Source organism: Pristis pectinata, chromosome 20 (assembly GCF_009764475.1).
Source record: "Pristis pectinata isolate sPriPec2 chromosome 20, sPriPec2.1.pri, whole genome shotgun sequence".
NCBI lineage: Eukaryota > Metazoa > Chordata > Chondrichthyes > Rhinopristiformes > Pristidae > Pristis > Pristis pectinata.
The window spans coordinates 21601372-21613979 of NC_067424.1; the positions used below are offsets into that span (position 1 = coordinate 21601372).

At 39.2% G+C, this 12608-nt stretch overlaps 1 protein-coding gene across 1 annotated transcript; it reads right to left on the bottom strand.

Annotated features, from left to right (window-relative positions):
• Positions 1 to 568: 568 nt before the first annotated feature.
• On the bottom strand, positions 569 to 12360 carry timm17a (translocase of inner mitochondrial membrane 17 homolog A (yeast)). The gene is made up of 6 exons (XM_052034598.1): positions 12291 to 12360; positions 9524 to 9623; positions 8196 to 8259; positions 6814 to 6942; positions 3593 to 3703; positions 569 to 1516 (listed from the first exon to the last, which is right to left on the bottom strand). Exons 1-6 carry the CDS (start codon positions 12314 to 12316, stop codon positions 1446 to 1448), a joined length of 501 nt encoding a protein of 166 aa, XP_051890558.1. The 5' UTR covers positions 12317 to 12360; the 3' UTR covers positions 569 to 1445.
• Positions 12361 to 12608: the final 248 nt, after the last annotated feature.

Consider the following 12608-nt stretch of genomic DNA (forward strand, 5'->3'; position numbering starts at 1 on the left):
TCACCTTTACCAGTAATTTTCCCAACTGTGTTCTAAAGTTGCATATCTCCAGCAGTGGAGCATTAACTTGTGGCAATTCAGCAGGCAGACTCCTCAAAGGAATAATCACACCATTCATTTCAATGGAGAATAACGGCAGCAAGGTAAGCATTAATAATTTATATTTTGAATTGTTTCTAATGTTTTTACCTTAAGTTTTTTTAATCATTTAAAAATTATTGTTCTGGTATTTAATAGGTTTGAAAGCCAGATTTTGTGGGTTTTTTAATCTTTGAGGAAGGGCACATTTGGATGCACAGCTCCATATTTTCAGTTTTAAAACTGCTTCGCAAAAATTTGTAGGTTAGTAGTACATTTAGCCTGTTAAATCATTGAGTAATTATACAGAGAACTCTGTTTGCTTTGGTTATCAAATAAGACATCTATAGTTTTTATAGAGACTGGACTCTGAGATTCATTCCATTGTACCAACATCAACTCAACAAATATTACTAGGGAACATTTCAATTAAATCCTTTGGCAGCAGTTATTCTAGCCATAAGTGAAAGTGGAAACAAAATCAACATAATGACACATACTTCTTTTATTGATGCAGTTAGTCTTCTGTTTGCCAGAACAATATTCAGCAGCAAAACAAAATTAACATCTCCATTCTGTTAATATTCTTCACTGTCACTATGAACAAAATTTAAGTCAGTGGAAACTTGGGTGGGTGATGTGACTACAGTTCAATACAAGATGCTGAAATTTAAGTGTACAATATTAGACTGGAAAAAGTCATTCTAATGTTTCTCTTGCAAACATTGTTGCTGAGCCTCCTACCTTTCACTTGTTACAGTAAAAGAAAATGTTCTCATCCCTACCCACAAGTTAGGCACCTGAATTCATAACTAAAGTGACTTAATGACCATTTTTCATAATAACAACTCCATTTCTAAATAAGACATGGGCTATAATCAAAACACTTGTCATATTTAGGTCTAGTGCTGAAAGCTGTAAATAAATTAAATCAAAAGTTTTGCTAACATTGGCTTTGAATACTTTAACTTCTATGATGAAATGTAAAATGTGTTTTGTGAGTTAAGTGTATAGCACAGTACTTAAGATTAGATGTTTCATTATATTTTGTTGGGTTTGAAGTGACAATGTGTATAATGCCCAGAGATTGTTTACAAATATATTCACCAGAGAACATATAAAACTCAGGCACAAAAATAATCTCAATTACATAACATCTTATGTCTGGCATATACCATATATACATATATTACAAGGCCACAGAAAATCATTCCATACAATTAGATTTTCTACAAAGGCCTTTTTTGACCATACCAACCTTGCAATATAAACTGCCTTAAACTTGGTCGCACGTGACCATGTATGAAAATATTCTTCAGAGGATGCCTGTTTTGCACCCAGAAAACTAAAAGTAATTCAAATGGATGTCACTGATATTGTCTGTATTCACCAAACGATGGAGTTTGTAGCTGAGTAGGGTCATCTACAAACTGTGGACCTACAAAGGAAATAATAAATCTTACAAAATGTCCACTTTTTCCCCCCTTGTAGTAATTGCAAAACAATCTGGTCACTTATTTTGTTACATCTTCCAGGTTAATTTATTTTAATGTGATGTAGCACAATCTTTGTGTTCATAATAGGTCAGTTTCTTGCAACTTCACAGTATTAATGTATTACTACCCTAAGTTTTGACATGGCAATATTTCTTTATGGTTCTTGTGATTTTCTTTCTGAAGAACAGCTAGGCTCACACTTATAATTTATGATCATTACTGGGTATGTTACTTTCTTTTCTACAAGTTAATTTTCATTTTGTAAGGAGCTGTTTAAAACCAAGATCTGGTTCAAATCTGGCCTGAGAGTCTTCAGAAGCTCATTTTTATTTTTGCTCAGGTTAAATACTTAGCTAAGCCAAGAAAGTTTAAAATCAGAAAGAAGCCATTTTTTGCATTGCTGCAATTGTCCTTTACCAAGCTAGGGTCGATTTAAAGCAGCATTGGCTGTCTATTTTGTTTTTGATGTGCAAATTTTCAGAAATATTTAAGTTTCTGTTCAAACCTTTATAGACTGTCAAGCACAAAGTCTTTCTTAAATCTGCTCATAGTGAAACATTTTACTAGGGCACTTTAAAAAAAACTTTCAAAAATACTGATGTACAAGGGTTATCTAGTGCAGCCTTTTAATACAAAAAAAACAGCATCACCAAAACAAGCAGAGTCCACCATCTGTGAGCAAACCATAGGACTCAGAATTCTTTGATCAGGTGCTACATTGGCTGCTATTTTTTAAGCATTTTTTTCCTCTCCCAGAGGGCATGGGAGTATTGAGTGAAAGTCTATTGATATTTGGATTATTTGATGCACTGTTTCACACACCTACTGTACAAAAAAGATTTCTTCATCTGCAATACTGTTTTAATGCTGCTTCCATATACTTTTAGGGATTTGTAGGGATAGTGGCTAAAGTAAATGCTACCTGCACATAAATTGCATGTTTACCAAATGGTATAATTTTTTGATAATTCCATCCACTTTAAAGCTTTCCACCATAACACAGAACTTTTGTTTGCTACCTCAGTATTTGTCCAACTCATGCAGGAGGTATCACTTAATGGGTTTTTGATATCAACTTACATTAACTTTTAAACTGTTCCAAATTTATATGTTGATATTTACAAGGTTTTCAAAATTTCAGTAAAAATGTCAGGTTGCACAGGACCAAGTTAAAATTAAATATGGCAGTAAACTACTAAAAGGTAGTTGATCACAATCCATACCAGAGGCAGACTTTACAAGGAGAATTAAGATGAAAGCAGTGGAGAGGTTTAGGGAGGGATTTCCACAACTTAAGGGTTGGACTTCTTATGACAGAACTGCCAATGACGAACCAATTATAATTGAGAATGCTCAAAAGGCTAAAGTGAGAGAATATAAATGTAAATTGTAGGGTTGTTGGATAATTGGGCATAAGGGATGGGACCACAAAGGAAAATGAAAACAGGATCAGAATAATAAAAACAAGGAATTGTTCAACCAGGAGCCAATGCAGGTTAGTAACTTCAGGGTGTGGGGTGGTCAACTGTAATTAGCTGAATACAAATTATAGAGATAAGCTACTTTTGTTGCACTCTCATTGGGTATCATTTGTAACTTTAAAAACAGACCGATTCTCTGAAAGGGGGAGAAATTCAGTTGGAGGAGTTCAAACATGGAATTATAGAAGACATGAGCACTGATTTGTGAGATTAAAATATGCTGCTGTATCAAGCAGTGATTTGTTTAAAATCTCACCAGCCTAACCTTGCTATCAATACATGACTCGATCTGAACAATGTGCAAATGACAGCCAGAACACAGAAGAAAAACAAAAGTTTGAGTGAAGAGCAATTATACTCAAAACAGTTCTTATTTGCCCCACAGGCCAATTACCTGCAGAATAACTCATCCATCCAAATATGTAACATTTCTGAATACAAATGAAAATACTTTATTAATGATTTCCTGTACTTGGGGATGAAGGTAATCCTACCAATTCCAATTTTGTTGCTGATCCCTTTCCAATCACAACTTACCTGTTGGAAATTGCGTTGAAGCAAATCGTGTCAGCATTATTCCAGCCCCTTCAATCAAGGCGAGTAGTATTCCTCCCATAGCAGCAGAGCCCACCATTGCCATTGGTCCATCTAAATGAAAGCAGCCACAGTTTATGAATTACAATGAATGCTCTAAAACAGTGAGAATAATCAAACCAAATTGTACTTTTTTTTACATATTTCTTTCTCAGATAAGGAATAAAATTAACATTCATCTTGGCATTTGAGGCTTAGATTGTAACTGGACATCACCTGGGAAACTTATACTATGAGTAGGAAATTAAAGGAAGAGTGCTAAGTAGGATTGAAATCTAATCTTAGGGATCAGAGTATGAGTTAGCAGTTTTTCTAAATTGATGGCCGGCACAGTAGTGTAGCAGTTACTGTAATACTATTACAGCGCCAGTGACCCAGGTTCAATTCCAGCCGCTATCTATAAGGAGTTTGTATGTTCTCCCCATGTCTGCATGGATTTCCTCCCACATTCCAAAGATGCACAGGTTAGGAAGTGTGGGCATGCTATGTCGGCACTGGAAGCGTGGTTACACTTGCAGGCTGCCCCCAGAACACACTACACAAAGATGCATTTCACTGTATGTTTTGATGTTCATGTGACTAATAAAGATATCTTATCTTAAATCATCAAGGAACTGATTTTCACGGTAATAATCCAGGCACAAGCCTTGATTACTATGCAATGTACAGACAATACTAAAATCAAATCTATAATAAGTCTACAGAGGTTGCAATAGGCATACTGATGAAATGGTGGAGTGGGCAAAACAACAGCAAATGGAATTCAATTAGAGCAAATGTGAAAAAGAATTTTTCATGGGAGCAAGCTGGATGATTTTGAGATTCAAATTCTCAAGACATCAAAAGACCATCTCAAACAAATAAGCAAGGATGAGTATTTATGAACCTTAAGATCACCTAGGTTGGGATTCTCTGTGTGGATTATTGCTACGAACTCAGGGAAAGATGCCAGAGAAGCAAGATGAGATACAGCATAGATTTACTGGGACATTAGTTGCTTAGAAAAACAAATTGAGAAAAAAAATTGAAAACTTGAAGCTGTTACCACTTCAATGAATATTATGGGGTTATTTGATAGAGTTTAAAAGGTTGAACAAGACAAACAGGAATATGCTACTTGCACAGGAGATGGGTGCAGAACAAGGGTACATCAATGTAAGATTGAAACACACGACTTTAGGATGGAGAGTTGGAAAAACCTCTCTGGGTTAGAATGCACCAAAATAAGTGTTTGAACAAAGAACCACACCAGCTTTCAAAAACAGTTTAGATGAATGGACAAACCAAAGAGAATTAAGAGAGAAAAACAGGGCAGGCACCTTGGATTTACATGCATACTAATAGGAAATACTTTGTTGTAACTTCCTTGTAATTAAAAGGTACTTCAGCAAACAGATGATTGGACAGAGGCAATGCTCGGTATATTAATAATGTGAAATGTACTCTTCCTAAGCATTTAACCTTTTTTGTGCTTACACTTAAAGATAATGAATACAGACAACAACTGAAACCGAATAGAACCATGAGCCTCTATTGCAAAACATCAATAAATAGGCTGATGAAGTTCCCTCATACAATTTCCAGAGCAGGATCCACAACTTTGGAAACTTTAAATCATCTTAAGTAAACCAAACTATTCTAAAATATCTGGATTACAAGGTCCACATGTCAAAGCTGTTTTAACAATGAATAATACTTCCCTTTATGAAGTTTTAAATAATTTTAGTGTTGGAAAAAGATGCAGAACATAGCTGAACCAGAGGATTTGTGTGTTCTAAAGTTAAAAATGTAATCCTGATTTTCAACTTCCACAATATTTTGCTGTTGTAAAATCGTTAGAAAACAAGTTTTGAAGATAGTAACTTATTTCATTTCTATTACACTACTATAACCTTCTCAGGGCAAGATTTTAGTACAGTTAAAAAACATTTTAAGTGTGGACTGCATGAGCTTACCTTGAGTGCTCCACTTTTCTCCCACCTCCCAAAACATATGCTGGCTGTTAGGTTAAACTGCTGGGTGGTGGTGGGAGAATCAGGGGTGAAATAGGTTACAAGGATACAAATGGGAGAATTACTCAGAATAAAATCAAAATCATAGTATCTGGGACTTTTCTCCATTTTCCTAAGTGTTGTTTGTAATTAAAACAGCACTTTGGAAGAAGTTTTTATCTCTTATGGTCTCACAAGAAACAGCAGCTTGCAATTCAAACCAGCAAAACTGAAATCCATGTGTCCTGGAAAATGCATCCAGAGTGACCTGAGATACAATATTGCACAATGAGAATTTTTATTTTTTGAGTGTTGTGTTTTCAAAGTGGAATCTGCACATGATCCACTCAAAACCTTTCAGCGTGCAGAATAGGGACATACTCGTCTTTTCTGAATTTCTTTAGCCAATGGAAAGCTAAAGGGAGTGTCTGCAGCCTACATTCACATTGGAAAAGAAAGTGTGTAGGCAATATTGGCATGCATTGAATAGGTTTTCCTATGCTCTCAATTCAGTTATCTGTGGATATGAACCAAGTTCCCATGGCTCTCCACATTTCTATTTTTGACTCAAAATAAATAACTCTCAATTTGACTACATTGAAATACACCCCAAGTGTATCGTAGGTAAAAAATTCTTCTATCTACATTGCTTACAATATAATATTGCAAACATGAATGTCTTTCTAAAGTAATTTAAGTACAGTTTAAGTGCAGCCCCAAAGCACATCTTTGTGGGATCCCATTAGTCCTTTATCCTGCTAATCTGCTTATTATTCCCCACTCCAAATAATTATTGTAGTCAGGTTAATAATTTACTTTCACTTTCAGTTTCACGAGTTTGAATTTTAGCCAACACTCATATGAGGAACTTTGGAATATATCTTTTTAATTTGACAAAGTTCCTTTTGTCGAAAACTTCAATCAGATTTATCAAGAGCAATCTATCCTACACAAATACATTCATGACCTCTCCAGTTAACTGCAAGCTTTCAAGGAATTCAGTCCCTCTATGCCTAAACATAGGCTAGTAATGTTCTATAACAGATGTCAAGTTAACTGCCCTGGTTTCCTTCTAATTTCACTTAAAGAGCAGAAGGTCATGCACAATTTCCCAAGTGACTGCATCCCAACTACAGGCTTCACACCACCTCTGTTATAAAAAGTTTCACTTACTTCTTGCAGCTAATATGGCTCCTGTTAAAGCTCCACTGGTTATGGAATTCCATGGATCTTCTTTGCCTCTGACCTTCACTAAACCACAGTCTATCATTGAAAACAGACCACCCCATATGGCAAAGCTTCCTAAGATAAAAAAATGAACACAAGGGTAATTACTTGTATAATTAAAATCATAATGTTCCTACACTCACTGATAGTTATCTGTAGTCCACTGATTATATTACTGCCAGATCTCAATAAGATGCTGACAAATCACGATAGTAAAAAATTATAAACTGAGTATTCAGTAAATTTATTAAACATCTGGAACATCATTAAGTATGTAATTCTTAAACAGAGCCTTCATTCCAACTTTTCATTCTGATATAATCCCCTTCTGTCCTTTTTTCTGGTGCTTTGCAGGGATTAACAAATGTATACAAATATCTAACATATCTGAAAGTGAGATTAAACAATTAAAATTGTTATATTCAAGACAGATTAAAAGAAGCAACACTCTTTGGTCACATTTAGTATGATACTGTTAGCACAGAATATAGGTAGCATGAATGGTGGAAACATTTCTTGAGAAGGAATTGCCCCAGCAAGTCATAATTAAAAGATGGAAAAATTGCACTGCAGAAACATTTTATCAAATTGCAAGTTCAGGAAAATTCTAGATGATGCTATCACACAATGAAAATGAGCATTTCTACTAATTTTACACAAACTAAACTTTCTGAGATTAATATAAAAGTTAATTAGCATGATTCCAACAACTCTACATGCTGAGGACTTAGACTAAGAATTTCAATTATGGACATGTGTACTAATCGAACAGAAGTTGTACGAAATCAAATCCCTGCAAGCATTTCACAATCAACTCAGTTTTAAAAGCTGTTAGTTATCAGTCAAACAAAAATGCTTTTCCAATATGCAAACTGATGCATGCTTCATCAAATACAAAATGGGATGAATTTCATTTTAGTGGGCCAGAACACTAAATGAGCTATTTCACATTCTTTTTGTTTTATGCCAACTTGAAAAGGTAAATGGGATCCAATTCTATTTTTTATTCAAAAGACCGCATCTCTGGCAATACAGCATTCTCCCAGAAATACTGAAGTGAGGCAGGAGCACATTCTGACTTGGGTGATAATGTTCAAAGTTAACAAAGCACTGCATTATTGGTAATAATTTAGTAAATGATTAAAACTCAAAATATTCATTTCTCAGATAAAAAGAATAATGATATTTACAGCATGGATACCTCAGTATTCGGCCACAAGTGTAGCTAGTTTCCGAAATGCTGATTCTGTACTGCTTTCTGTGAACCGCCATTTTTAAAGCTATTATAGATGGGCATTTAGCTTGAAAAAGTAAACAAACTAAGGTACCTCCTAATTGTGGAGCTCTGGTCTTAACTGCAGTCAAACTTCCACGTAATCGGTGACTCATTCCCTATTTGAAGACAAGACAAAAAAAATATCAAAAGCAGTATAGAAGACAAGGAAATGTAACCAAATTCAAATTACAGAAGCAACTTTGGTATTTCAAAAGCACTCGATAATAACAGTATTACTTACCAAAAGTCCATGTCATTTTAGTTATATGCATTTAATGAATACATTTAACCAATAGCTGAGTCAACTCCATCTTTGTGCATGTATGAAACTTGGGGAAAGTTCACACCAAATTCAAGAATACATATGTAATTCACATTCATAATTCAAGAGTAGCACGTAGGCCTGGCTCACTACCACCTCAAAGAATTCAGCTGTCCACAAAAGATGCCAAAGTCTAGCAATATGTGGTGGGCACTTTAGTATTTTCTGACACTGGTTGCTCACAGACATTAGTTGTGGGGATCCAAGGAATCCAGCAAAATGTATATTATCAAGTTGCCTGGGCAGCTATTCACATTAAATAATTCTTATTGTTGGCAAACAAATAAGGCACATGATTAGAATTGGATAAAATGAGGTGGAAATTTTGGATGAAAAAAGGGTAAAGTTTGTTATATTTTGAAATATTTATCCAAGTTTATTACAAAACAGATATATAACATTAGTTTTTAAATAACTGAAAATTGCTAAGTTGCAATAAACATCTGGTGTAGCATCAAAATCTTTCTCACATCTCATATAATGAATCCGTAACATTTTCAATTTATTTTATTGCAAGAATACTTTGCAAATTCCTAACTAATTGCTGGTAAAGGAGATTAGTCTAGATAAGTACTTGATCATCAGCATGAACATGGTATAAGTAAGGGCCCGTTTCTGTGATTTATGACTGACTCTACAAGCTTCTCATTGATTCTTGACTTCTCAAGATTATGCTGAGAGCCACTTGAAATGGCATCCAGTGAAGGAATGGGGAAATCAACACAGACACTTCTGGATTTTATGGATTTCACCATACATTCACGAATTTCAGAAATTGCCATCAGTTTCATACTGTAGTTAGCAGCAAATACTGTCATCCTTTCCTTCATTACAATTGTAAAAGCAGGATTTGAGATTCCTGTTTGTATACAGCAAATCAAAAATCTTATCTACTTTATTTCTACAAAATTTAGTGAGATCTTAGAAAATTGATACCATTGCTGGACATACAAAAGCAAGGTTAAGACAATGTACAAAGGAATTGAATATTTTTACCTCACACCAAGGAACACACAAAAAAAAAATCAAAACTTTATCAGGGTTGTGAAATGACTTACCACTGGAGAATTCCTAAAGCCTTTAATAGACTGAAATATTCCACCACCTATGGCACCCATCGTAAAGGCACCCCCACAGTCATCAACAATCCTCCAAGGGCTAATGAGAAAGAAAAGACATTACTCAAATACTACATTAGTGGTTATCTGCTCAACCGAGGAGGAAATAAAAAGCAAGAAACATTAATATGTCAACCTAATAAATATGCAGACATACTAAAGTGGAAAAACTCCACAACCATCCAATAAATTACACACAAGGCCAACTGATCCTCCATAATTACAATTCCTTCCAGACCAAGGCCAGATTGCCGTGTCCAAGTCTCCTCCAATCCAAAAGAACATAAGTTGGGGTAAGCCACCCAACCCTTTGGGCCTACTCCACCATTCAATAAGATAATGATCAATCTTCTGCTCTTGCTATTTCTGACAACTGTATGCCTCCCATATTTATCTTTATTATCTCCTGTCAACCACAGATAGTCAACTATGCCTGCACTGTTTTATGCTTTAAGAAGATTTTTTTGTAAGTCATATTTTAAATGTTAGCCAATGCCTGTCCACTGTCATACTTTTAAATGTAATTTCCAAATTGACCACAGCCAACTCACCCCTCATACCTTCACAGATTCCTTTATTTAGATTTAAGTCCCTTTACTTAGACTGAAATATATTATTTTCAATGTAAAATTCTATCACATTTTGGTCACTCTTCCCTTAAGGATCATTTACATTAAGATTATTTCCTTTCTCACTGCCCAATACTGGATCAATGATTTTTAAAAAAACTGCTAGAGGAACACAGTGGGTCAGGCAGCATCTGTAGATGGGGGAGGAGAGGAGATGGGCAGGTCATCAAGACAGGGGAAGGGAGCCAGAGGAATAAGGGAAGACAGAGGAGTGGGGGCAGGGGGCAGAAAGAAAAATGGGTGGAGTTACCAGAAGTTAGAGAAATCGATGTTGAGGTCATCAGGTTGGAGACTCCCAAGGTGGAATATGAGGTGTTGTTCCCCCAACCTGTGCCTGGCCTCAATGTGGCAGTAGAGGAGGCCATGGATAGACATGTCAGTATGGTAGTGGGATGTGGAATTGAAGTGGGTGGCCACTGGGAGGTCCTGGCTCCTCCCCTCCTCCATCCTTATTCCATGGTCCACTGCCCTCTCCTACTGGATTCCTCATTCTTCAACCCTTTGCCTCTTCTACCTATCACCTCTCAGCTTATTGCATCTTCTCCGCCTCCCACCTAACCCCCTCACCTGGACTCGCTTAACACCTGAACTCACCTATCCCCTGCCTGTGCGCGCTCCTCTCCCCACCTTCTTATTCTGGCTTCTGCCCTCTTCCTTTCCAGTCCTGATGAAGGGTCTCAGCCTGAAACGCTGACTGTTTATTTCCAACCATGGATGCTGCCTGACCTGCTGAGTTCCTCCAGCACTTTCTGTGTATTGCCCAAGCAACAATCTGCTGGATGAACTCAGCAGGTGAAGCAGCATCTGTGAGAGGAAAGGAAATGTCAACAATTTTCCTCACATAGATACTGCTCAACCCACTGAATTCCTCCAGCAGATTGATTGTTGCTCCAGATGCGAGCATCTACAGTCTTGTGTCTCCACTATATTCAGTCCCTCGATTACTGTACCCTATTACGTGCACCTCAAATTTGGTGCCAATGGCCCACAGAAAACAGAGGATAAGCAGCCACCACACCATAAAAATACCAAGGAGACACTTGTCTTTCGATTTACACCTCCCAGCACATGACTTGCCCTCCAGGACTTCTACTTACCCCTCACTTCCTCTTCAGCTTTGGGGACATCCCTCACCAGGCTAGGGCACCTCACCTTGACCTTCCACCCCCTGGCCTACAACAGTGACCCCACACCCAATGGCTTGCAACCACCTCTGACCTTCCATCACCAACTCTACACGCAGATGCTGGGGTCCACCCCCTGACCTTCCCCACCAGTGACCCCACAACCAGGGCCAGGGTCCACCCCCTGACCTTCCCCACCACCCACCCCACACCCAAACACTGGGGTCCACCCTGACCTTCCCCACCAGTGACCCCACACCCAGACACTGAGGTCCACCCCCTGACCTTCCCCACCAGTAACCTCTCACCCAGAGGCCAGGGTCCACCCCCTGACCTTCCCCACCAGTGACCCCACACCCAGAGGCCGGGGTCCAACCCCTGACCTTCCCCACACCCAGAGGCCGGGGTCCACCCCCTGACCTTCCCCACCACCCCCTGACCTTCCCCACCACCCCCTGACCTTCCTCACCAGTGACCCCACACCCAGAGGCCGGGGTCCAACCCCTGACCTTCCCCACACCCAGAGGCCGGGGTCCACCCCCTGACCTTCCCCACCACCCCCTGACCTTCCTCACCAGTGACCCCACACCCAGAGGCCGGGGTCCAACCCCTGACCTTCCCCACACCCAGAGGCCGGGGTCCACCCCCTGACCTTCCCCACCACCCACCCCACACCCAGAGGTTGGACGTGGCTGCCCTGTAGCAGGGCCCGGCCGGTCACCCACTCGCCACCTCCACCCTTCCAGCCATTCCGTCCCTCCGCCCCTTGCACTGCGAAGGTCAAGGATGCGCACACTCCGACCGGAGCGTTGTGTAACCATGGGCCGGGGCGGGTGCTCGGCCCTGGCTGCAATGGGGCTGGGGCTGCGGCTGCGTCCCGGCCCTGACTTCACTCGGGCCGCGGAGGGCGCCGGCTCCCCTCGACCACCAGCCGTGAACGGGCGACCGGCTCACCAGGGCTCGCGTGCGTACTCCTCCATCTTCCTCTGTGACGCGTCTCCTGCTCTCGATGACGCGAAGCCCCTCCGCGGGTACGCATGCGTCGCGCCGGTGCGGCAGGGCGCATGTGCAAACATTGTAGCAATCGGGCGTGGTAACTTGGCGAGTCGGATGTCATGGAAGGAAGGGCTGACACTCGCAGACTGTGCACACGATCTCAGACATTGCGCAGCACTTTGGAGGCAGTGTATTAAATTTAAACTGTAAACTCTGTTAATTGTGGCTCAGTCAATGACAATCCACTTTTTGGGTTAGAAGTGTAGATGTATTAAG